The 27684-nt window shown below is 46.2% G+C and overlaps 1 protein-coding gene across 12 annotated transcripts in view; it reads left to right on the forward strand.

The window, feature by feature from the left end:
• Positions 1-27684, forward strand: part of kiaa1109 (KIAA1109 ortholog) — a 534122-nt gene that overhangs the window by 207608 nt on the left and 298830 nt on the right. For all 12 annotated transcript variants that reach the window (XM_038792378.1, XM_038792369.1, XM_038792381.1 and 9 more), the window contains one exon: positions 15048-15176. In XM_038792378.1, the coding sequence (XP_038648306.1) occupies positions 15048-15176 (129 nt within the window). The remainder of the gene's footprint in view (positions 1-15047; positions 15177-27684) is intronic.

Consider the following 27684-nt stretch of genomic DNA (forward strand, 5'->3'; position numbering starts at 1 on the left):
CTATAAACAAGTCCCTCAGTTGTCTAATACCCGCCCTCTGCCAGCTCTGGAATCCCCCTCCTGTGTTTCCCGGCGCAAATCTGTGGTTCCCTCTTAGTGGTGCCCCTATCAGACCTCCCACTTCCCCCCTGTGTCGCCTCCACTGCCCCCAGATCTTGAGGGTGGCCGCCACCACCGGGCTCGTGGTATACCTCGTGGGAGGGAGCGGCCATGGTGCCGTTACCAGTGCCCCTAAGCTTATGTTGCCGCAGGACGCCCTCTCCATGCGCTTCCAGGCTGCCCCCTCCCCTTCCATCATCCACTTTCGTACCATCGATGTATTTGCCGCCCAGTAATATCCTGAAAGGTTGAGTAACGCCAGCCCTCCACTATCCCTACTCCGCTCCAAAAAGACCCTTCTAACTCTCGGGGTGCCATGTGCCCACACATACCCCATGATACTACTCGTTACCTTCTTGAAAAAGGCCCTGGGGAGGAAGATGGGCAGACGCTGGAACAAAAACAAGAACCTCGGGAGGACCGTCATTTTAACTGACTGCACCCTCCCTGCCAGCGACAGCGGCACCATGTCCCACCTCTTAAACTCCTCCTCCATCTGTTCCACCAGTCTGGAAAAGTTCAACTTGTGGAGGGTCCCCCAGTTCTTTGCCACCTGCACCCCCAAATACCTAAAACTTTTAACTGCTCTTTTGAAGGGGAGCCTCCCAATTCCCTCCCCTTGGTCTCCCGGGTGTATTACAAAGACCTCACTTTTCCCCAGATTTAATTTATACCCCGAAAAGTCCCCGAACTCCGCTAGTATCCCCATTACCTCCGGCATTCCCCCCTCCGGGTCTGCCACATACAACAACAAATCATCCGCATAGAGCGAGACCCGATGTTCCTCCCCTCCCCTTGTCAGTCCTCTCCACCCCCCTGAACCCCTCAGTGCCATCGCCAACGGCTCAATCGCTAATGCAAAGAGTAAGGGGGATAGGGGACATCCCTGCCTAGTACCTCGATGGAGCCCAAAATATTCTGACCTCCTCCCGTTTGTTACCACACTTGCCAACGGAGCTGAATAGAGCAGTTTTACCCACTTGATAAATCCCTCCCCAAACCCAAACCTTTCCAACGTCTCCCACAAGTATTCCCACTCCACCCTGTCAAATGCCTTCTCCGCGTCCAACGCTACCACTATCTCCGCCTCCCCTTCCACTGCTGGCATCATAATCACATTTAACAATCTCCGGACATTTGTGTTAAGTTGGCGTCCCTTCACGAACCCCGTCTGGTCTTCATGGACTACCCCTGGCACACAGTCCTCTATCCTGGTTGCCAGGACCTTTGCTAACAGCTTGGCGTCAACATTCAGGAGGGAGATGGGCCTGTAGGACCCGCACTGGACCGGGTCCTTGTCCCGCTTCAAAATCAAGGAGATCAGGGCCTGCGACATTGTTGGGGGCAGAACCCCCCCCTCGCGCGCCTCATTAAAGGCTCGCACCAGCACTGGACCCACCAAGTCCACAAATTTCCTGTAAAACTCCACCGGGAACCCATCCGGCCCCGGCGCCTTCCCCGCCTGCATCTGGCCTATCCCTTTAATTAGCTCCTGCAGCTCTATCGGCGCCCCCAACCCTTCTACCAGCTCCTCCTGTACCTTTGGGAACCCCAATTTGTCGAGAAAGTTCTTCATTCCCCCTCTCCTCTTCGGCGGTTCAGACCTATATAATTCCCTATAGAAGTCCCTAAAGACCCTATTCACCTCTTGCCCCTTCTGCACTACGTCCCCACCCCTCTCTCTCACTCCCCCAATCTCTCTGGCTGCATCTCGCTTACGAAGCTGGTGTGCCAGCATCCTGCTCGCCTTTTCCCCGTACTCATACGCCGCACCCTGCGCCCTTCTCCACTGCATTTCCGCCTTCCTAGTGGTCAGTAGGTCGAACCTGGCCTGCAAGCTACGCCGCTCCCTTAATAGCCCCTCCTCTGGTGCCGCCGCATATTTCCTATCTACTTCTAGGAGCTCCCCCACCAGCCTCTCCCTTTCCTGCCTCTCCTTCCTCTCTCTGTGTACCCTTATGGAGATCAGCTCTCCTCTAATCACTGCTTTCAAGGCCTCCCAAACCGTCCCCACCTGCACCTCACCTGTGTCATTCGTACCCAGATAGTTCTCAATGCCCGTTCTCACCCTTCTGCACACCTCTTCGTCCGCCAACAGCCCTACATCCAGGCGCCACAACGGGCGTTGATCCCGCGCCTCCCCCATGTCCACGTCCACCCAATGTGGTGCATGGTCCGATATCGCAATGACCGAGTACTCCGTGTCCTGCACTCTCGGTATCAGCCCCCTGTTCAATACGAAAAAATCGATCCTAGAGTACACTCTGTGGACGTGGGAGAAAAAAGAATACTCCCTCGCCCTAGGCCTACCAAATCTCCATGGGTCTACCCCTCCATCTGCTCCATGAACCCCCTTAACACCTCTGCTGCTGCCGGCCTCCTATTCGTCCTGGAACTCGATCTATCCAGCCCAGGGTCTAACACCGTATTAAAGTCCCCTCCCATGATCAGGCCCCCTGCCTCCAGTCCCGGGATGAGGCCCAGCAGGCGCCTCATAAAACCCGCGTCGTCCCAGTTCGGGGCATACACATTTACCAGTACCACATTCTCTCCCTGCAACCTACCCCTCACCATCACGTACCTGCCCTCCTTGTCTGCCACCACCTCTGCCGCCACAAACGACACCCTCTTTCCCACCAAAATCGCCACCCCCCCGGTTCTTGATATCCAAGCCTGAGTGGAACACCTGTCCCACCCACCCCCTTCTCAGGCGGACCTGATCTGCTACCCTCAAATGAGTCTCCTGCAGCATTGCTACATCAGCCTTCAGTCCCTTCAGGTGTGAGAAGACCCTTGATCTTTTGACCGGCCCATTCAGCCCCCTTACGTTCCACGTGATCAATCGGATCGCAGAACGACCCGTCCCTACTCCCTGTCGATTAGCCATGTCTTGTCCCTTGCTCGCCCCGGGTCATCCCTCCTTTTCTGACCCGCTTCCCATAGCGATGGCCCCCCCCCCCACCCCCCCGGCTCTCCCCTTCTCGTCCCTGGTCTTTCCAGCAGCAACCCGGTGTCCCCCCCCAGCCCCCCCCCCCCCCCCCCAGCCCCCCCCCCCCGGCTAGGACCCCTCCTAGCCGCGATGTACCCAACATCGTACTCCCGAGAGTCAGCTGGTCTCCGCTGACCCGGCTGCTCCTGCCCCATTCCGACTCCTCCCGGTTCACCCCATCTGCGCCCGTGAAAGATCCCCTTAAAACCCCAGAGAAAGACCCGCATAATCAACCCGCTCCCCCCCGTCCCGTCTCCCCAACTTAACGATATAAATACCCAATGGCAACTAAATACATAAATACTTAACTACATACTTAAATAACAAAATAATTAACTAGCTATCAACTAACAGTGTGCCCAACCATCACCCTCCATCAAACAGCATAAATAACCGCAGAAAGCCATAACCCGAAAAGAAAAAAAGAACAAAAAAACCCCCCCAAGCACCCAAAGGAAAAGGGTAAGAGGGGTAAATAACTAAGGGAAATTGGAAACGGGAAGAAACACCCCATAAGAAGCCAACGACCCACAATAGAGATTTCAACAGTACAAATATACAGAAACACCCAACAACTCGAAACCTTCAAGATATTCAGAAAAGTCAACCGTTCGAGAAAAAACACCCCAAACAATCCACGAAACTGTTACCCAGTTCCGACCTGGCCTGAAAAAGAAAAGGGCCACTTGCTCAATCAAGAGTCCCCAGGCGGCTACGACCGCCGGTGCTCCCAGGTTTTAGTTCGTGTCCAACTTTTCCTCTTGTACAAAGGTCCAGGCCTCCTCTGGGGACTCGAAATAATGATGTTGGTCCTTGTAGGTGACCCACAAGCGCGCCGGCTGCAGCATTCCAAATTTGATCTTTTTCGCGTGTAGCACCGCCTTTGTCCGGTTGTACCGGGCCCGCCGCTTTGCCACCTCCGCACTCCAGTCCTGGTACACCCTTACCGTCGAGTTCTGCCACTTGCTGCTTTTCTCCCTTTTTGCCCACCTCAGGACTTTCTCTCGATCACTTAGCCGCTGGAACCGCACCAGCACCGCCCTCGGGGGCTCGTTTGCCCTAGGCCTCCTGGCCATGACCCGGTATGCCTCTTCCAATTCCAGGGGCGCCGGACCGGCCCCTTCCCCCATCAGGGAGCTCAACATCTCCGCCACATATCCCGGGAGATCCGACCCCTCCAGGCCTTCTTCCAGGCCCAGGATCCTCAAATTGTTCCTCCTCATCCGAGTGTCCAGCTCCTCGAAGCGGCTCTGCCACTTCCTGTGGAGTGCCTCGTGCACCTCCACCTTTGCCCCGATGACTGTGGCCTCCTCCTCCCTCGCGGTCATCTCCTGCTGCAGCTCTTTAATCGACGCCTCTTGGATCGCCTGGGCTCCCACCAACCTGGTGGCCGTCGCGTTCATGGACTCTAAGAGCTCCACTTTCATCTCCGTGAAAAAACGGAGGAGAGCGGCCTGCTGCTCCTCCGCCCATTTCTTCCACTCCTCCGATGCGCCGCCGGCCGCCATTTTGATTTTCTTCCCCCGCTTTTTTTGGGGAGCTGCTGCCGTTTTTCTTGCCGCTCCACTCCGGGTACCGACCATAAAATCGGTCTAGTTCTCCTTCGGGGACCTTCCCCCACCGGGATTCGTCTTTTCAGCACCGTTGGGGCCCTCCAATTGGCCCAAAAACACCTTTGTCGCAGGAGCTTCCAAATGTGCGGCTTAGCTAGTCATAGCCGCAACCGGAAGTCGGAATGTCTGTTATTGAGCAGAAGGCAGAAATTATGACATCATAAAAAGGATGAAGATGCAAGATAACGGGGTGGTCATGGGACATGTAAAGGAGCATGAAAATGAGTCTAGAAGATTAAATGGCAACAGCAGAACCTTATACAAGCAAATGGGAGCAATGGTTATGATCTGAAATTATTGACATCAATACTGAATCTGGAAGATTATAAAGAGTAATTAAAAATGAGGTACCATTCCTTGAGCTTCTGTTGAACTTCATTGTGGGACTATGATGGAGAACTAAAATGGCAAGCAGCCAACAGATCAGGACTGAATAGAGATGTTGATCATAGCAATCACCCAGTCAGTGTTTAGCCTGCCCAATGTAGAGGACAAAGTATGATAAGCAGCAAATACTGTATGCTAAATTGAAAGAAGTAGAAGCAAATTGCTGTATTACTTTGAAGAAGTTTATGGACCATGGTTGGTAGGAAGAGAAAAGGTACTAGGCAGGTGGTGCATCCATATGAAGATGCTTTGGGAATGAGTATTATGATGATGGAGGAATAAACCAAACTGTAGTCATAGAAGTCTGACGTGATGCACTAAATATAAAAAAGAGTGCAATTTTAAAAGCCGTATAGGAATTGAGACCCAGGGGTCTGTGTGCCAAAATCATTGATGGTGGCTGGGCAAATTGAAAAAGTGAAAAGGCAAACAGGACCCTGGACTTTACAAATATAAAGGCATAGAGTACAAAAGCAAAGAACTAATTATGGGCCTTTGTAAAACACTAGTTCTTCCTTATCTGGAGTGTTGTGTCAATTCTGGGTGCTACTTTAAGGAAGAATGTGAATGCATTCAGAGAGGGTGCAGATAACATTGATGAAAATGGTTTTCGGGATGAGGAAGTTCGATTACATACATGGATTAGGGAAGTTGGGGCCTTCCTCCTTCAAGAAAAATTGAGAGGAGATTTGATAGAGATGTCCAAAATCATGAGGGGCCTAGTAGATAGAGACGCTGTTTCTATTGGCTGAAGAGTAAGGTGAATGGCAAATAAATCAAGGGTGACATGAGGGAAAAATTTATGTAGCGAGCGATCAGGATCTGAAATGCATTGCCCCGAGAGGGTGGTGGAAGCAAAGGAGTCTGTGCTGCCATTCAGTAAGATCATGGCTGATTTGATTATGGTCTTATCTCCAATTTCCTGCTGGACCCCATTAAAAACGCTTTGAGAGAAGACATTTCTCCTTATCTCCAACTTAAATGGGACTTGTTCTAGACTATTCCTATGAGGGGGAACATTCTCTCAGCATCTATCTTGTCAAGCTTCCTCAGTTTGTAAATTCTTTGTCCATGAGGCAACCAATTCAGCCCAGGAATCAACCTAGTGAACCTTCTCTGACCTGCTTCCAATACAACTATTTATCTCTTTAAATCAGTAGATCAAACTGTACATGATACTCTAGGTGAGTTCTCATCAATACCATGTACAGTAATAGCAAGGCTTTCCTGCCATTTTTACTCCAATCCCTTTGCAATAAAAGGCCACATTCTATTTGCCTTCCTAATTATTTGCTGTATTGCAAGCTGGTTTTGATTTATGCCCACCCAGATCTCTCTGAACCACAGCGTACTGCAGTCTCTCTCCATTCAAACAATATTCTGCATTTCTATCCTTCCCGTCCAAAGTGGGCAACTTTACATTTTCCCACATTATACTTCATCTGACAATTTTTTGCCTATTCACTTCGATATCCTTTTGCAGACCCCTGATGCCCACCTCACAACTTACTTTCCAACCTAACTTTGAATCATCAGCGGATTTGGCAACAGTAGTCTGTCCCTCATCCAGGTCATTGATAGATATTGCAAATAGTTAAGACCTTTGCACTGATCCCTGTGACACTCAACTACTTACAATTTGTCAATAATATATTACCCATTTATCGTGTGTAATGAGGACAGAGTCCCGTAGCGTAAGATTAGCCGGATGTTTGCTGGCACCCGGAGTGCCGAGAAACACTCTGCTATCGATCACCCATCCGGGTAGATCAGGGACCACCCTGACGAGGCTGCACTTAGTCCCAATCTCTCGACCCCCGAGCTCCGTAACTCACCAACACCCGCGCAGGACACACTGCTGCGCATAGAATGGCAGCTTGGCACCTTGGCAGTGTCCCTGGAAGCTGGCAGTGGCACCTGGGCAGTGCCAGGTTGCCTGGATGGCAGTGCCAGGGTGTCAAGGTGGCACCAGCAGTGCCTGCATACCATCCTGCCCAGAAGGTATGCACCTGTTGGCCTTCAATCCTCTAGGACACCCCCACAAGTGCTGTTCTACTGGTTCCCTTTTGTGGGGATCAGCACTGAACGGCACTCAACCGAGGCCTCCAAGGCAAGGAAGTTAGATCCCACACCTTGGTTGGATCTCGGGAACGCATATGAAATGAAATGAAAAATGAAAATTGCTTATTGTCACGAGTAGGCTACAAATGAAGTTACTGTGAAAAGCCTCTAGTCGCCACATTCCGGCACCTGTTCGGGGAGGCGGTTACGGGAATCTAACCGTGCTGCTGGCCTGCTTGGTCTGCTTTCAAAGCCAGCGATTTAGCCCTGTGCTAAACAGCCCCATATCAGTGTGAGACAAAGATAAAAGCAAAGAAGGCTTTGACAAAGCGTCATCCAGACTCGAAATGTTAGCTCCCTTCTCTCTCCACAGATGCTGTCAGACCTGCTGAATATGTCCAGTATTTTCTGTGTTTGTTAGTGAGACCAGCTAGTCTCACTCTATTATGCAGATTTGCATAATGATCCAGCCCACAATGGGCAGGATTCACATCGCGATGTCTCGCAAGATCTCATTAGATCTCCCGTGAGGCATGGCGAACTGGGTAGATCCCAGAAGTGGGATCTTTCTTCATCTATCGGTCATGTTGAGTCACGCCGCACTGCTTTTCAGGCACAATGTGACCGGTAGATCCCGCCTTACATCTTCTGGTTCCCCATTATCCATCCTGCTTGTAACATCCTCTAAGAACCCTAAAATTTGACAAACCATATTTCCTTTTCATTAAACTATGTTGACTCTGCCTGATTTTATTATAGTTTGTACATTTGCTGTTTTCCAATCTGCATGGACCTTTCCCAAATTCGCAAATTTTAGAAGAGTACAACCAGTTCAAACCCTACATTTTCAGCCACGTCTTTTAAGACCCAGGGGACTTTTTTAGCTTTCAGTCCTATTACTTTTCCTAGTACTTTTTTTTTAGCGATTGTGAGTCTTTTAAGTTCTTCCTTTACAGGCCCTTGACTTTCTACTATTCTTGGGTTTTTTTTGTGTCTTTTACTATGAAGACAGGTAACAAATACTTGTTAAAATATCTACCATTTCCTTGTTTCCCATTATTAATTCCCCAGTCTAACGATGAGTATTTACTTTAGCCACTCTCTTTTTCTTTATGTACTTGTAGAAGCTCTTAATGTTTTTATATTCCTTGCTACTCTATTGTCATTTTAATTTCACCTATTTGTTTCGTCACTTTTTGCTGGTTTTTAACATTTTCATGATTTTCTGGCCTGCATCTAATCTTTGGAGAATTATAGGTTTTTTCTTTCAATTTGTTGCTATCTTTAACCACCTTCATTAGCCACTGATGGTACATCCTTCTCATGGAGCCTTTCTTTCTCAATAGAATATTTTATGATATACCTCTTTAAATGTCAGTCGTTACTTCTCTTCCAGACATACCTTTGAATCTATTTTCCCAGACCACTTTAGTCAACTGTCTTCATATCCTTTTAATTGCCTTTATTTAAGTTGAAGACAGTAGTTTCTTATCTTCAAACTGAATGTGAAGTTCAACTGTGCTATGATCCCTCTTACTCAGAAGATCCTTTACTATGAGCTCATTAATCCAGTCTCATTGCTCAAAATATCCTGTTCCCTGGCTGGTTCTAAAACATATTGTTCTGAGAACCGGTCCTAAATACACTCCATGATCATAGAATCATAGAATTTACAGTACAGCCAATCGAGACTGCATCTGCCCTTGGAAAGAGCACCCTACTTAAGCCCAGGCCTCCACCCAATCCCATAACCCAGTAACCCCACCTAACCTTTTTAACACTAAGGGGCAATTTAGCATGGCCAATCCACCTAACCTGCACACCTTTGGACTCTGGGAGGAAGCCAGAGCACCTGGAGGAAACCCAGACACAGGAGAAAGGGCTAACTCCACACAGACAGTCACCCGAGACCAGAATCGAGCCTAATTCCGTAGAGCTGTGTGGCACCAGTGCTAACCAATGTGCCACCGTGTCGCCCATCCTCAAGGTTACCTTTGCCAATTTGATTCGCCCAATATCTATGAATATTAGATCATTGCAATTCCTTTATTACAAACCACCATTATTTCTTGTTTTATACACTGTCCTACAGTTTAGCTGAGTTTGAGTGCTTATTAACTACTCGCATCACTGACTGCTTTACTATTTCATCTGCAGCAAGACTGATTTTGCATCATGATCTTCTGAGCCAAGATCATTTCTCACTACTGTATTGACCTAATTTTTTATTTTTGCTTCCCATCCTAATAATGTTGAATACCCTTGAATATTCTGTTTCCAGCCTGAGTTGCTTGGCAACTACCTGTCTGTAATGGTTATTATCGTTCCCATTTTATTTTTATTTGTGCAATCAATTCATCCATCTTGTATATGAATGTACGCAGCATTCATAAAAGACTTTATAGAGGTCTATAAATAATGAGGGGGCATAGATAAGGTAGATAGTCAACACATTTTTTCAAAGGTAGGGGAGCCTAAAACTAGAGGGCATAGGTTTAAAGTGAGAAGGGAGAGTTACAAAAGCGTCCAGAGGGGCATTTCTTACACACACAGGGTAGTAAGTGTCTGGAAAGAGCTGCCAGAGGCAGTAGTAGAGGCGGGTACAACTTTGTCTTTTAAAAAGCATTTAGACAATTAAATAGGAAAGATAGGTATAGATTGCCCGCATATGGGCCAAATGTGGGCAATTGGGACGAGATTAGTGGTTAAAAATGGGTGGCATGGATAAATTAGGTCGAAGGGCCTCTTTTCATGCTGCAAACCTCTATAATAGTCTATGACTCTGTGACCTTTTTCTGCTACTCTGACCCTATTTGCTTCTGCGTTCTTGTGTTTATATGCTCTGCCCCTTCTTGCCGCACTCTGGTTATCATTGCCCTCATCATTACCCTGCACTATTGCCATGTCCTTGTTAACTTTCCAAATCGCCGCTCATATGAATTCCGCCCCTCTCCATAGCTATACGATTAGTTATATGATTCAGCAGGACAGTGTCCCAACACAGTTCAACTGAAGAAACTCCCAATTGCAGTCTTTCCCTTGTACGAATGCCAGTACCCATGATTAAAAGCCCATTTCTTCCACCCACAATTTTTAACCATGCGTTCAACTCTCTGATCTTATTTACGGTATGCATTTACGCTGTACTAGTTTATTTGTAAGAAGTCTTACAACACCAGGTTAAAGTCCAACAGGTTTGTTTCAAACACGAGCTTTCGGAGCACGGCTCCTTCTTCAGGTGAATGGAAAGGCTTGTTCCAGAAATGTTTATATAGACACAGTCAGAGATGCCCCGGAATGCGAGCACCTGCAGGCAATCAAATCATCAAAGATGCAGAGAGAGAGGTAACTCCAGGTTAAAGAGGTGTGAATTGTCCCAAGCCAGTTCAGTCGGTAGGCCTCTGCAAGTCCAGGCTTGTTGGTGGGGGCCGAATGTAATGCGACATGAATCCCAGATCCCGGTTGAGTCCGCATTCATGCGTGCGGAACTTAGCTATAAGTTTTTGCTCAGCAATTCTGCGTTGTCGCGTCTCCTGAAGGCCTCCTTGTAGAATGCTGACCCGGAGATCAGAGGCTGAATGTCCTTGACTGCTGAAGTGTTCCCCAACTGGAAGGGAACAGTCCTGCCTGTTGATAGTCGCACGATGCCCGTTTATTCGTTGTCGCAGTGTCTGCATGGTCTCGCCAATGTACCACGCTTCGGGACATCCTTTCCTGCAGCGTATGAGGTAGACTACATTGGTCGAGTCGCACGAGTATGCGCCGCGTACCTGGTGGGTGGTGTTTCCACGTGTAATGGTGGTGTCCATGTCGATGATCTGGCATGTCTTGCAGAGATTACCCTGGCAGGGTTTTGTGGTGTTGTGGTTGCTGTTCTGAAGGCTGGGTAATTTGCTGCAAACAATGGTTTGTTTGAGGTTGCGCGGTTGTTTGAAGGCCAGTAGTGGGGGTGTGGGGATGACCTTGGCAAGATGTCCATCCTCGCTGATGATGTGTTGGAGGCTGCGAAGAAGATGTCGTAGTTTCTCCGCCCCAGGAAAGTACTGGACGACGAAGGGTACTCTGTCAGTGGTGTCCCGTGTTTGTCTTCTGAGGAGGTCGGTGCGGTTTTTTGCTGTGGCGCGGTGGAACTGTCGATCAATGAGTCGAGCGCCATATCCCGTTCGTACGAGGGCATCTTTCAGCATCTGTAGGTGTCTGTTGCGCTCCTCCTTGTCTGAGCAGATCCTGTGTATACGGAGGGCTTGTCCATAGGGGATGGCTTCTTTAATGTGTTTCGGGTGAAAGCTGGAGAAGTGGAGCATCGTGAGATTATCTGTGGGCTTGCGGTAAAGCGAGGTGCTGAGGTGACCGTCCTTGATGGAGACGAGTGTGTCCAAGAATGGAACTGAATTTGGAGAATAGTCCATGGTGAGTTTGATGGTGGGATGGAACTTATTGATGTCATTGTGTAGTCGTTTCAGTGATGTCTCGCCGTGGGTCCAAAGGAAAAAAATGTCATCGATGTATCTGGTGTATAGCATCGGTTGAAAGTCCTGTGTGGTGAGGAAGTCCTGTTCAAACTTGTGCATGAAGATGTTGGCATATTGAGGTGCAAATTTGGTCCCCATGGCTGTTCCGTGCGTCTGGATGAAGAATTTGTTGTCGAAGGTGAAGACGTTGTGGTCTAGAATGAAACGGATGAGTTGCAGAATTGCGTCTGGAGATTGGCAGTTGTCGGTGTTGAGGACTGAGGCTGTTGCAGCAATGCCGTCGTCATGGGGGATGCTGGTGTAGAGTGCCGAGACATCCATTGTGACGAGGAATGTTCCTGGTTCAACTGGTCCATGGGTGCTGAGTTTCTGTAGGAAGTCCGTCGTGTCGCGACAGAAGCTGGGTGTACCTTGTACGATGGGTTTCAAGATGCCCTCGATGTGGCCAGAGAGGTTCTCACACAGGGTCCCATTGCCTGAAACGATAGGACGGCCTGGTGTGTTGGCCTTGTGTATTTTCGGGAGGCAGTAGAGATCTCCAATGCGGGGATTACGTGGGATGAGAGCACGTAGGGTGTTCTGAAGGTCTGGATCTAAGGTCTTGATCAGTCTGCTGAGTTGGCGGATGTGTTCCTTGGTTGGATCTGCGGGTAACTGCCTGTAGTGTTCCTGGTTGTCGAGTTGTCGGTATACTTCTTTGCAGTAGTCTGTTCTGTTCAGTATGACGGTGGCCCCTCCTTTGTCTGCTGGTTTGATGACGATGTTGCGGTTGGTCTTGAGAGTGCGGATGGCGTTGCGTTGTGCTTGGGTGACGTTTGAGGCTGCCTTGTGATTGCGAGTGATGAATCTGGCATTGACACGACTTCTGACGGCTTGAGCATACATGTCGAGTCTAGGGCAGCGGCCTTCCGGAGGGGTCCAATTTGACTCTTTCCTTTTTGGTTGCTGCACTGCAGATCTCGCGGTCTGCTGTTCCGGTTCATTGGTCGTGTCCCTGGGTTCGCTGTCGGCCTCTTGGGGTCTGTGGAAGAATTCCCGGAGCCTCATTGGCCTGATGAATTCCTCTGTATCTGCCGCGAGACTGATGGGGTCCATTTTGGTGGTGGTGCAGAAATTGAGCCCTCTGCTGAGGACTTCGATTTCGTCTGGTTGAAGGGTGTAGTCTGACAAGTTGACAATGGATTTCCCTGTATTGTTTTCGACTGTTGTACCGGGAGAAGCTTGATTGCTGCTGGTGGTGATGCCAAGTTTCTCAAGCTTCCTGTTCTTGGTGTGCAATTCTCCAGACGCAATTCTGCAACTCATCCGTTTCATTCTAGACCACAACGTCTTCACCTTCGACAACAAATTCTTCATCCAGACGCACGGAACAGCCATGGGGACCAAATTTGCACCTCAATATGCCAACATCTTCATGCACAAGTTTGAACAGGACTTCCTCACCACACAGGACTTTCAACCGATGCTATACACCAGATACATCGATGACATTTTTTTCCTTTGGACCCACGGCGAGACATCACTGAAACGACTACACGATGACATCAATAAGTTCCATCCCACCATCAAACTCACCATGGACTATTCTCCAAATTCAGTTCCATTCTTGGACACACTCGTCTCCATCAAGGACGGTCACCTCAGCACCTCGCTTTACCGCAAGCCCACAGATAATCTCACGATGCTCCACTTCTCCAGCTTTCACCCGAAACACATTAAAGAAGCCATCCCCTATGGACAAGCCCTCCGTATACACAGGATCTGCTCAGACAAGGAGGAGCGCAACAGACACCTACAGATGCTGAAAGATGCCCTCGTACGAACGGGATATGGCGCTCGACTCATTGATCGACAGTTCCACCGCGCCACAGCAAAAAACCGCACCGACCTCCTCAGAAGACAAACACGGGACACCACTGACAGAGTACCCTTCGTCGTCCAGTACTTTCCTGGGGCGGAGAAACTACGACATCTTCTTCGCAGCCTCCAACACATCATCAGCGAGGATGGACATCTTGCCAAGGTCATCCCCACACCCCCACTACTGGCCTTCAAACAACCGCGCAACCTCAAACAAACCATTGTTTGCAGCAAATTACCCAGCCTTCAGAACAGCAACCACAACACCACAAAACCCTGCCAGGGTAATCTCTGCAAGACATGCCAGATCATCGACATGGACACCACCATTACACGTGGAAACACCACCCACCAGGTACGCGGCGCATACTCGTGCGACTCGACCAATGTAGTCTACCTCATACGCTGCAGGAAAGGATGTCCCGAAGCGTGGTACATTGGCGAGACCATGCAGACACTGCGACAACGAATAAACGGGCATCGTGCGACTATCAACAGGCAGGACTGTTCCCTTCCAGTTGGGGAACACTTCAGCAGTCAAGGACATTCAGCCTCTGATCTCCGGGTCAGCATTCTACAAGGAGGCCTTCAGGAGACGCGACAACGCAGAATTGCTGAGCAAAAACTTATAGCTAAGTTCCGCACGCATGAATGCGGACTCAACCGGGATCTGGGATTCATGTCGCATTACATTCGGCCCCCACCAACAAGCCTGGACTTGCAGAGGCCTACCGACTGAACTGGCTTGGGACAATTCACACCTCTTTAACCTGGAGTTACCTCTCTCTCTGCATCTTTGATGATTTGATTGCCTGCAGGTGCTCGCATTCCGGGGCATCTCTGACTGTGTCTATATAAACATTTCTGGAACAAGCCTTTCCATTCACCTGAAGAAGGAGCCGTGCTCCGAAAGCTCGTGTTTGAAACAAACCTGTTGGACTTTAACCTGGTGTTGTAAGACTTCTTACTGTGCTCACCCCAGTCCAACGCCGGCATCTCCACATCATAGTTTATTTGTGGCTCGGGTAGTAATCCAGAGTTTGCTACTTCTGTGGTTCTGCTTTTTATGTGACATCTAGCTGCTCATACTCCTTTGGCAGAACTTTTTTCTTAATACTGTCTTTGTCAGTAATACCCATGTGGGCCACAACTGCTGGATCCTTTCTTCTCCACCCACGCCCCAACCCATGCTCCGTATTCTCTACCACCCCCCTGAATCAAACGTGGGTTTCAAGAAATAATTGAGCACCTGTAGAGAGAAAATTTGTAACTTTACAGAAAATGGTAGGAGGTTGGTATTATCTGAGTTGCCCTTGTCATGAGCGAGCAATGACTTGGCGGGCTGAATAGTTCTGAGCTGTAATCATTCTATGATTCTGTGTAAACTTAGTGTAAAAAAAGGCTAGTGTAATTTATTCAAGGAATAGTTTATACTTTTGTCACATAATCAAGGAAATGGTGTGGAATTGATCAAGCTACTCTGCTACAGTCTAGCTTCATATTCTTTGACTTTCTATTCTTGACTATGTACTCTAACAAAGTTTGCGATATCTTTATTTTCTGTAGCTGGCAAATCTGCTAGAGTGGGGACAAACTTTCATCTTTCACGTGATGTGTCAAGAATATGAATTGGAAAGGCCAAAATCTGTTGTCTTATGTCAACATGGAGTTGATCAGCGTTTTTGTGACTCAAAGGTAAGGAAATTGAAACAGGGGGCTTGGCGTTGCCGAACTTGCTTCATTATTATTGGGCGGTGAATGTGGACAAGATGCGGCGGTGGTGGGAAGGAGAAGGGGTAGAGTGGGTTTGGATGGAGGAGGAATCTTGAAAGTGGTTTAGTTTGAGGGCTATGATGACGGCAGCATTGCCAATGGCTCCAGGTAGGCATTCAGGGAGCCCAGTGGTGCAGACCACGGTGAAGATATGGAATCAGCTGAGGAGGCATTTTAGGGCGGAAGGGATGTCAGTGCTAACGCCGCTGTGCGATAATCATGGGTTTGAGCCCGGGGGGGGGGGAGGGAATGGATGGATAGTGTATACAGGAGGTGGAGGGAAGTGGGGCTGGTCAAGCTGAGGGATTTGTATTTGGAGGAAGGGTTCGCCAGTCTGGAGGAGCTCAGGGAGAGGGTGGAGCTGCCGAGGGGCAGTGAGTTCAGGTATCTACAGGTTAGGGACTTTGCACGAAAGGTCTGGAAGAGATTCCCTAGATTGCCGGGATACACCCTGCTGGAGCAACTGCTGCTTCCGGATGTGGAAGGGGAGGGAAGAATTGGGGATATATATAAGTGGCTGGGGGAGCAGGGAGGCGAGCGGGTGGTGAAGATCAAGGAGAAATGGGAAGTGGAGTTGGGAATGGAGATCAATTGGGGAGTATGGAGTGAGGCACTGCGAAGGGTAGACGGGACCTCCCCTTGTGCAAGGATGGGCCTGATACAGTTTAAGGTGGTGCACCTTATGACTCGGGCGAGAATGAGTGGGTTCTTTCAGGGGGTAGCAGATGAGTGAGAGACATGTGGGCGGGGGCCAGCAAATCACACACACATGTTTTGGGGTTGCGAAAAATTGGGAAGATTCTGGCGGGAGTGTTTGCGGCTTAGCCAGGATAGTGGATGAGGAGGTGGACCCGGACCCTTTGGTGGCGATATTTGGGGTTTCGGAGAAGCCGGAGCTCATGGAGAGGAGGAAGACCGATGTCATGGCTTTCGCCTCTCTGATTGCACGGTGATGAATTTTGCTGGAGTGGCGGTCGGCATCGCCACCGGGGGTAGCAGCATGGTTGTGTGACCTGTATGACTTACTGCGGTTAGAGAAGATAAAGTATGAGTTAAGGGGCTCAGCAGGGGAGTTTGAGAAAAGGTGGGGGATGTTTGTGACCGTGTTTGAGGAGCTGTTCGTCGCAGGGGGGTGGGGGAGTGGGTGATGGGGAGAGGGAGGGGTGAAAAAGGAGAGAAATCTGTACAAACTGTATAGCTGATTGTTGGGAAGTATGTTTCCCGGCGTGTTTATTTGCTGTAACCTAGTTTGATACAAGTTTTTAATAAAATGCATTTTTTTTAAAGTAAGGAAATTGAAATGTTATTAAGCTATATTATTCTGTAATGTGTGCTTATAACCAGCTTGTTTTAAGAAGTGCAATTTTAGACATTAAGAAGTTTGATTTCAGTTGAACGGAAAGGTAAAGTCGTCATAGTCCTAGATGACAATAGGCTGCTTTCCCCTTTGAGGGGGAGAGCTGATTGGTGTTCATTTAACCTGAGGATCGCCACACCTCAGGGGAGGTGCAAAGTTGAAATAAGAATTGAACCCGTGTGTTGGCCTTGCTCTGCATCGCAAACCAGCTGTACAGCTAACTGAGCTAAGCCTGCCAACTGAACGATAGCTATGCTGTCGTCAACCTATTAATTTTCCAGGCAATAGTAATTTGGGTTTAATGATGGATAGAGTTCCATCTTTGCTACTCCAGCAATAATGACATGACAGGTCTTAATATCGTGGTGTTGGCAATAATTAATATTGAGTATAATGCTGTTAGTTGACGTTTTATATATTAAGCTGCAGCATGAATGCCATTTGTAAACCGCTTCAGTTTCTTAGTCAACATACACACTTGTCATAACTCAATTTTAGATAATTCATTCTCCCTGGTATAGATACAGGGATAGATGGGCACTCTGGCTGAGTTAAGAATATATTCAACATAGTCTTTCTCTGCATTATTTTAAAGTTCTTTTAATATGCCACCCGTAATTACCTTATTTCAAACCCACTCGTTAGTTGCCCTGCAGCATGAATTAAATACTTCTATTTGTCTATCCAGGCTGCTATTTGTAACTTCTGCATCAGAACAGTTCATTAGTATTAATAAATGGTGACTGTGTATAACTTTGATTTGGCTTGCATTTTTGAGGACCTAATCAGCATGCTCAACTTGCATCTCTTGGAACATCTAACAAAAATGAGAGGGTTTATCATGTCACTCAGCTGAAGTCACCAAAGGAAACTAGGAAATGCAAAATTGAAGGACGTTTTGCAATTTTTCCTTCAATGTTTGAAGAAATATTTACTTTCTCCTCTTCCTCCTTTTCCACTTTACTTTCTGGTATAAATCTGTGCCAAAGAGAAAAGCAAATTACTGCGGATGCTGGAATCTGAAACGAAAGGGAAAATGCTGGAAAATCTCAACAAGTCTGGCAACATCTGTAGGGAGAGAAAAGAGCTAACGTTTCAAGTCCGATGACTCTTTGTCAAAGCTAACAGACAGAGAAAGTGGGAAATATTTATACTGTGGAGTGAGAATGAAAGATGAGTCATAGCCACAGAAACCCAGGGAAACCGGGTGCTAATGGCCACAGATACCAAGTGGAAAGAGTGTTAATGGCAGTCCCCAGAGAAGACAAAAGATGTGAATGGTAAATCTGTGCCAATTGGCTACCTTGGGCAAGAAGATTAGTTGGAGTTTGCTGTTACATAACTAGTCATTGAGAAATGTGTAACAATGACAGTGTTACCATACTTTCAATTTTACTTACTTTGGAAGAGGTTAATGGCCTTTGCTCTATACCTCTCTATGTCAAAGTTACAGATTAATAACCATAATGATGAATCATAGTTCCATAACTGCGTCTTGGCACTCAACTATTTCCTCAACTATTTCAGTTTTGTTGAACTTATTCATTCCCAGCACACATATCTCAATGACTAATAAGAAATATTCACAATCAGAAATTGCACTGTAAGCTTTTAATATTCTTTGTTCCTCTGGATGTGTATTCAGAAGTATTTTTAATTTTTGTGTAAAGTGACTTTCAAAAGTATTTCTCAGAATTTAGTTTGACAACACTTCCAGCGTAGTAATTGTTTTTTTAAAGTAGATAAAGAATAAGTGGGTTAAACTCTCAACTACATTAAATATAACCTGTAGTTAATATGATTAACTTTAAGTTAGTGTTTGATATCTCTTACACCCCTGTGAGTTGTTGCAATTGAGAAAGGGACTCACTTGTGGCTTGACCCTAAATCAGGTTGCCCAATTTAACATTTCCATTGTAATACAGTATTTTAATCCACAAGGTAACATTGAGATAGACATTTTTATAACAAAAATTCAATTACACATTACTGTGAGGAGATTGCTTGTGATCTTCTATTGTTGCCTCCACTAAAACCTTCCATTAGTGGCGTACCAATAAATCAGGACAATTAATTGGCAATTATTGAACAATCTCTAGACAATTGAACTTAGAATTTCGAAATTGAATAGGTTATATTTAGAATAACCAATTTAGTTTTTGTTGCTAAAACCTTTTTCAATTTTCCAAGTGTCCCAGAAAACTCAGGAAATGCATCCAGGTGTGAAGTATTCTTTTTAAACAAACTGCCATTTATTATGCTGGTGAATTTAGCCATTGGGATTCTAACCAGTCAAATAGTGTGACCTGGCTAAGTCATTTCTGATTTGTTATAACATTAATTTATGGTTAACTGGATATTTTCCCTGTGCAAATAATGGAATTGATTCATGAGGAAGTTAAATATTATTCACTGTATTTTTGCATGACAGCCTCACTGCCATTTCAAGTTCACTCTGGTACAGGAGTTTGGAACTTAGAAATTTTGATTTATTTTTGTTAGTTTGTAAAAACTTGCCAAAATCTGCACCCACTATTATCTTCCTCATGATGAAATCAATAACCAAGAGGGAAGGGAATAGGGAATGTATGCAGCCTTGCCATATTCCTGTGATGATGGTGAAGTAGTCCATGGTGGCTCTGCTGGTCTTGATGCAGTGGTTTGAGTCGCGGTTTAAGGCTATGAAGGTGTTAATATACTGCTCTGGCATCCCATATTGTCTTGTGATGTACCAGAGTGACTGCCAATGAATGCTTCAAAAGTCTTCTTAAAATAAATGAAGTTGATAACAAGTGGCCCGAGATACTCTGGGTGCAGACACAATGGGCCGAAGAACCTTTTCTGTGCTGTAAACCTCTATGACTTTACTCTAAGATGATCCTGATTGTAAAGATCTGCTCGCTGCAGGATCTGCCATTGCAGAAATCTGCCTGCTCATGAAGAGAGGTTAGTTAGCGCAGTGGTTCATGATACAGAGCAACGGCAACAGCTCGGGTTCAATTCCCGGCTGAGGTTACCGTGAAGGTCCGCCTTCTTAATCTTGTCCCATGCCTGAGGGGTGGTGACTCTCAGGTTAAATCACCAACAGTCAGCTCTCTCTCTCAAAGGGGAGAGCAGTCTATGGTCCTCTGGGACTAAGGTGACTTTCACCGTCTACTTCTGCTTTCAATCTATTGAGCACCATGATGGAAATCTTGCCAGGTATTGACAGCAGTGTTATGCCCCTCCAGTTTTTGGAGTTACTGAAGTGTTCCCATTGGTTGGAAGTTTGATGCTTACTCCTCGATTTCAGTCACCTAGGATATTCTACGCAGTCCAGAAATTGCTAAACTCTGTCCTGAGTTCTTTTGAGCTCTGTTGTGACATTTGTTCTTACCATCTTTCAGTAGCTTTGCTGGTATTTTGTTGATCCAAGATGTCTGATTCTTCAGGTTCTTGATGGCTCAGTGGACCTCTGTGATAATTTCTCCCAGGTTGACATTCAGCTGCTGAGCTGCGATTGAGAAATGTGGATCAGGGATTTGGCTAATTGAAGATCTTTTCAAAGTATTCTACTCGTTTCACCTCTTGCTCCTTGTCTGTCAATAGTCTCCGGTGTCGTTTCTTGCACCAGTCAGCTCTCGTGAAATCCTGTACAGGATCTGGGAGTCATTCTGATTTACTGCTTCTTATGTTTCCTCCTTTTCATTCTATCTATCCTTGTTTGTCTTTTCCTGCAACTCTTCTTCACGATTTTATCTAATAATCTTCTGTACTTCTTACGGTCTTCACTCAATGTTCTTTTCCTGGTCCCTCTTGATGTTTGCCAGGTTTCTTTCATTAATTAACTTACATTTTGGGTCATCGTACTTTGTTCCTCTCCTCTGCCCAACTTCTGCATCCTGCTTAATCCCTTTTTTAAAGATTTGCCACTATTCCTCGATGTTGCCTTACCTTTGTAGTACCTCAAATATGTTCCAAAGGACCAGCTAGAAATGGACTGATGTGCCCTTGTCTTTGATAGACCTAGATTCCACAGACAGCATCATCTTGTCTGCCAAAGAATCTTGCGAGCTCCAAGACATGATCACCAGACTTGAGAGTAGCGGCATCAAGGTTGGTCTACATTCAGCTGTGAGTAGACCAGGACAATCATGACTGACCAGCAACAAGGCCCTCCATCACCATCGGACAACAGAACATCAAGGACGTCAACCACATCCCCTACCGCGGAAGCAAAATCTCTAGTGAGGATGATGTTGAGCTCAACATCCACACAAGAATCGGCAAAGCAGTGGCTCCACATGGTCTGGGCATTCAAACTATCAACTTGACCATTAAACTGCGACTCTACATGTCTATAATAGTACCAACCACAATCTATGTCAGTGAGACATGAAAGAGAATAGAAAAGTGGAAGTCGTTCACCAGTGCTGCCTATATATGGTCCTGGGCATCACATGGATAGACGGCATCACAAGCAAAGAATGATAATACAGTGGACTGGTTAGAGGTACCTGTGGGGCCTTGTGACGGAGAGACAGCTGAGACAGGCAAGATACATATTCAGCCTCCTGGACGTATAGTCATGGTGGCAGTAGAATGGTCACCATCAGTCGGAAAAAGAAGACGGAGCCGAACCACAGAAGACTTGGTGAACTACATTTAAGGAAGACCTCCAGGAACAGGACACCACCTGGGCTGAAACAAAAGAATTGCGATGGACCGGGGCTGATGGCAGAGTCTTGCCCATTGTCCTACATGGGACTGGAAGTAAGAATAAATTTGCTGTACAAGACTACAAAGATTGACTTCGTGATATGTGCAAAATAAATATGCAATATCTCTTTTTTTTAAATTCATTTATGGGATATGGGCGTCACTGGTTTTATTGGATTTACGGATTTATTGCCCATCTGTAGGTGCTCTTCAGAAGGTGACGGTGAGTTGCCTTCTTGAACCGCTGCAGTCCCAGAGGTGTAGAGGGTGGTGGAGGGTTTGAATGTTTGTGTAAGGGGGAGCAATCTAGCGGGCTGCTTTGTCCTGGATGGTGTTGAGCTTCTTGAGTGTTGTTGGAGCTGCACTCATCCAGGCAAGTAGAGAGTATTCCGTTACACTCCTGACTTGTGCCTTGTAGATGGTAGACAGGCTTTGGGCGGAGAGGAGGTGAGTTACTAACTGCACCCACTGCCTTTTAAGCTGGGAGTTCCAAAGAGTCACTACCTTTTGAGAGAAAAAAGTTTTTTTCATTTCTGTCATTAGTGGGCGACCCCTTATTTTTAAACATTAACACCTAGTTTTAGATTCACCGACAAGAGGAAACATCCTCTCCACATCCACCCTGTCAAGACCCTTCAGGATCTTAAAAGGTGTCAACCGAAGTCACCTCTTACTCTTCGAAAACCCAATGGATATGAGCTTAACCTTCTAACCTTTAAACTGTCTCTGAACTTCATCTAACACACTAATATATTTCCTTAAATCAGGAGGCCAATACTGTACACAAGAATCCAGGTGTGGTTACACTGTGTCCTATACAACTCAGGCATCCCTACTTTTGTATTCAATTCGCCTCACAATAAACTATAACATTCTATTAGTTTTCTTAATTACTTGCTGTATCTGGATATGAGCCTTTTTTGTGATTCATGCACTAGGATCCCTCTGCATCTCAGAGCTCTGCAGACTCTTACCATTTAAATAATAGTTATTTTTTATTCTTGCTGCCAAAATGGACAATTTCACATTTGCCCACATTATATTCCATTCGTCAGATGTTTGCCCATTCACTTAATTATCTGTGTCCCTTTGTAGCCTCCTATGTCCTCTTCACAACTTACTTTCCTGCCTATCGTTGTGTCATCAGTAAATTTAGCAACGATACCTTTGGTCCCTTTATCCAAGTTATTTATATAAATTGGAAAATGTTGCGTGCCTGCACTGATCCCTATGGCACACCACTCATTACTTCCTGCCAACCAGAAGACCCATTTATGCCAATTTTTTTTTACCTGTTAGCTGGCCAATCTGAGAAACTACAGAGAGTCGTGAACATAGCCTCGTCCATCATGCCTCCCATCCATTGACTATGTCTACACCTCCTGTTGCCTTGAGAAAGTGGGCTGCGCACTCAAAGACCCCTCCCACCTCTCTCTTCGAACTTCTCCCATCAGGCAGGAGATATAAAAGTCTGAAAACATGCAGCGACAGATTCAAAAACAGCTTTGTCCCAGCTGTTACCAGACTCCTGAATTACCCTCTTATGGACTGAATTGATCTCTCCACGCATCTTCTCTACTGAGTAATACTACACTCCATATGCTACACCCGACATCTGTGTCTATGTATTTACATTGTGTATCTATCATATGTCCTATGTTTTTTCATGTATGGAATAATCTGTCTGGACCGTACGCAGAACAATACTTTTCACTGTACTTCGGTAAATGTGAAAAATCTAAATCCAAATCCAATCTTCTATCCACTATGTTACTCCTACACCATAAGCTTTTATTTTCTGCACTAAACTTTGATGTGGCACCTTATCAAATACATTCTGAAAATCTAAATACAGTACATCTCCCGGTATCCACAGCGCATAAGACTCGTTCAAAGAACTCCAATAAATTGGTTAAACATAATTGCCCTTTCACAAATCCCCCTCTCCCTACCCATCCATAAACAGAAGGGTGTTTTTTGATTCTTGATTTCCCTCTTTTTAGAAGTATATACTTTCCCCAATCTTTAAATACAGAGTGCTCCAATCCTCTATAAATAATTTCTACAGCAAGCAAGATAAAATACAGGTGTTGCTTTATTTCTACACATGCAACACCCACACGAACACATGTTTGCAGGAGAGGGTTTTGCACCATTCATCCCTTTGCACTCATACACTGTAAAGAGGGATAAGGGAAAGGAGGTTCAGGGCTTGGCCACAATAAAATACAAGTTAAGGTTTTACCTGTGTCCAGAATCTAAAGTTTAATGAAATTTCCTTCACAGGGTAGGTTGATCCATTTTTCCAGAAAAGAGACTCTCACCAGGGGAGAAAGCACATGATGTTGAGTTAGTCTTCAAGGCACAAGTTCTAATGTTTCAATTGCCCACAGTTTTGATGAGGGCAAAGAGTTCTTCCTGTTGCCACCTGCTTGATGGTAAGGTGGTACAGGCTGCTTACCTGGAGCTACTGTTTTCTTTGGATCAAACAGTGACTGAGGCAGTCAGACTGCTCAAATCTTGGTCACACAACTTTGCTTTCAGGTTGTTAAGGGAGGCCCCTGGTTAAAAGCCATTGTGTTGGAAGAGGTAATACTTAGGCCATTAGCACCAGATGGATACTAGGAGTTGCAAAGAACTACCTTTTTCACTGCTGGCTGGGGCAGACAGCTTGTTTGCTAAGCCATTGTGTTGGCTTGATGGGAATGCTTCGACAATGCAAGGTATGTTACACTCCAAAGTGTTTGAAGTGTTTGTTTGTTTTCAAATTGCTTGAAAATTTCCAGTAGCCAGCTTGTAACCAGCCGAAGCCATTTGTCAGCCCAGGAATTGTCCTTTTTGAAAAAAACAGAGGAAAAAACATAAGTAGTCCAGCGGATGGAGATATATATGCCTCACAAAGCCAGAGACCCGGGTTCAATTCCAACCTTGAGTAACTGTCAGTGTGGAATTTTCAATTTCTTCCCCTGTCTGCGTGGTTTCCTCCAGGTGCTCTGGTTTCCTCCACAGTCCAAAGATGTGCGGATTAGGTGGATTGGCCATGCTAAATTGCCCCATAGTGTGAAAAGATGTGCATGTTAGGGAGGTTACGGGGATAGAGTAGGGGAGTGGGCTTAGGTGTGCTGCCCTTTCAGAGGGTGAGTGCAGACACGATGGGTCGATTGGCTATATATTTTCCTTCCCATCTTGACTGGGGCACTCCTCTTTTAAACTTAAATAAGGGGCATGAAAGCTGAAAGGGATATTAGGCTGGGGGATAGGTCAAGAGAGAAGCAGGTCAGACTTTTGAAGAGATAATTCAGAATATGTATATTCCTACTCTGAGATAAATTCTAAGGGAGGACTTACCATCTGTACTGAACTAAAGAATTTAATGAAAGCATCAAACTTAAGGACAAAAGCAAATAACTGTGTGAAGATGGTAGGTCAGATGATTGGTCAAAATATAAAGGATAGCAGAGAGTGACTAAATGATTAATCAAGGGAAAGGAATTAGAGTATAAGGAGAAGCTAGCTAAAAACAGATAGCAAGAGTTTCTAGATATTTAAAAGGAAAAGAATAAATAAAGTGAGTGTTCATCTTCAAGAGAGTGAGAATGGGGAGTTAATAATGTATAATAGGGAATTGGCAGATAGATAGATAGATAGAGAAATACAGCACAGAACAGGCCCTTCGGCCCACGATGTTGCGCCGAACTTTTGTCCTAGGTTAATCATAGAATTTTGGACAATTTGTCATGGCCAATCCACCCAACCTGCACATCTTTGGACTGTGGGAGGAAACCGGAGTACCCGGAGGAAACCCACGCAGTCACGGGGAGGATGTGCAGACTCCACACAGACAGTGACCCAAGTCGAAATCGAACTTGGGACCCTGGAGCTGTGAAGCAATTGTGCTATCCACAATGCTACCGTGCTGCCCTTAAGAAGTTAACCTACACTCCCTTATTCTACCCTAATCCAAGTACCTATCCAATAGCCGCTTGAAGGTCCATAAATTTTCCGACTCAACTACTACCACAGGCAGTGCATTCCATGCCCCCACTACTCTCTGGGTAAAGAACCTACCTCTGACATCCCCTCTATATCTTCCACCATTTATCTTAAATTTATGTCCCCTTGTAATGGTGTGTTCCACCCGGGGAAAAAGTCTCTGACTGTCTACTCTATCTATTCCCCTGATCATCTTATAAACCTCTATCAAGTCGCCCCTCATCCTTCTCCGTTCTAATGAGAAAAGGCCTAGCACCCTCAATCTTTCCTCGTATGACCTACTCTCCATTCCAGGCAACATCCTGGTAAATCTCCTTTGCACCTTTTCCAAAGCTTCCACATCCTTCCTAAAATGAGGTGACCAGAACTGCACACAGTACTCCAAATGTGGCCTGACCAAGGTTTTGTACAGCTGCATCATCACCTCACGGCTCTTAAATTCAATCCCTCTGCTAATGAACGCTAGCACACCATAGGCCTTCTTCACAGCTCTATCCACTTGAGTGGCAACTTTCAAAGAACAATGAACATAGACCCCAAGATCTCTCTGCTCCTCCACATTGCCAAGAACCCTACCATTAACCCTGTATTCCGCATTCAGATTTGTCCTTCCAAAATGGACAACCTCACACTTGTCAGGGTTAAACTCCATCTGCCACTTCTCAGCCCAGCTCTGCATTCTATCTATGTCTCTTTGAAGCCGACAACAGCCCTCCTCACTATCCACAACTCCACCAATCTTCGTATCATCTGCAAATTTACTGACCCACCCTTCAACTCCCTCATCCAAGTCGTTAATGAAAATCACAAACAGCAGAGGACCCAGAACTGATCCCTGCGGTACGCCACTGATAACTGGGCTCCAGGCTGAATATTTGCCATCCACCACAACTCTCTGTCTTCTATCGGTTAGCCAGTTTGTTATCCAACTGGCCAAATTTCCCACTATCCCATGCCTCCTTACTTTCTGCATAAGCCTACCATGGGGAACCTTATCAAATGCCTTACTAAAATCCATGTACACTACATCCACTGCTTTACCTTCATCCACATGCTTGGTCACCTCCTCAAAGAATTCAATAAGACTTGTAAGGCAAGACCTACCCCTCACAAATCCGTGCTGACTATCCCTAATCAAGCAATGCCTTTCCAGATGCTCAGAAATCCTATCCCTCAGTACCCTTTCCATTACTTTGCCTACCACCGAAGTAAGACTAACTGGCCTGTAATTCCCAGGGTTATCCCTATTCCCTTTTTTGAACAGGGGCACGACATTCGCCACTCTCCAATCCTCTGGTACCACCCCTGTTGACAGCGAGGACGAAAAGATCATTGCCAACGGCTCTGCAATTTCATTTCTTGCTTCCCATAGAATCCTTGGATATATCCCGTCAGGCCCGGGGGACTTGTCTATCCTCAAGTTTTTCAAAACGCGCAACACATCTTCCTTCCTGACAAGTATCTCCTCAAGCTTATCAGTCTGCTTCACGCTGTCCTCTCCAACAATATGGCCCCTCTCATTTGTAAATACTGAAGAAAAATACTTGTTCAAGACCTCTCCTATCTCTTCAGACTCAATACACAATCTCCCGCTACTGTCCTTAATCGGACCTACTCTCACTCTAGTCATTCTCATATTTCTCACGTATGTGTAAAAGGCCTTGGGGTTTTCCTTGATCCTACCCGCCAAAGATTTTTCATGCCCTCTCTTAGCTCTCCTAATCCCTTTCTTCAGTTCCCTCCTGGCTATCTTGTATCCCTCCAGCGCACTGTCTGAACCTTGTTTCTTCAGCCTTACATAAGTCTCCTTCTTCCTCTTAACAAGACATTCAACCTCTCTTGTCAACCATGGTTCCCTCACTCGACCATCTCTTCCCTGCCTGACAGGGACATACATATCAAAGACACGCAGTACCTGATCCTTGAACAAGTTCCACATTTCACTTGTGTCCTTCCCTGACAGCCTATGTTCCCAACTTCTGCACTTCAATTCTTGTCTGACAGCATTGTATTTACCCTTCCCCCAATTATAAACCTTGCCCTGTTGCTCGCACCTATCCCTCTCCATTACTAAAGTGAAAGTCACAGAATTGTGGTCACTACCTCCAAAATGCTCCCCCACTAACAAATCTATCACCTGCCCTGGTTCATTACCAAGTACTAAATCCAATATGGCCTCCCCTCTGGTCGGACAATCTACATACTGTGTTAGAAAAGCTTCCTGGACACACTGCACAAACACTACCCCATCCAAACTATTTGATCTAAAGAGTTTCCACTCAATGCTTGGGAAGTTGAAGTCGCCCATGACTACTACCCTGTGACTTCTGCACCTTTCCAGAATCTGTTTCCCAATCTGTTCCTCCACATCTCTGCTGCTAT

This window comes from Scyliorhinus canicula, chromosome 3, assembly GCF_902713615.1.
Source record: "Scyliorhinus canicula chromosome 3, sScyCan1.1, whole genome shotgun sequence".
In the NCBI taxonomy this organism is placed as follows: domain Eukaryota; kingdom Metazoa; phylum Chordata; class Chondrichthyes; order Carcharhiniformes; family Scyliorhinidae; genus Scyliorhinus; species Scyliorhinus canicula.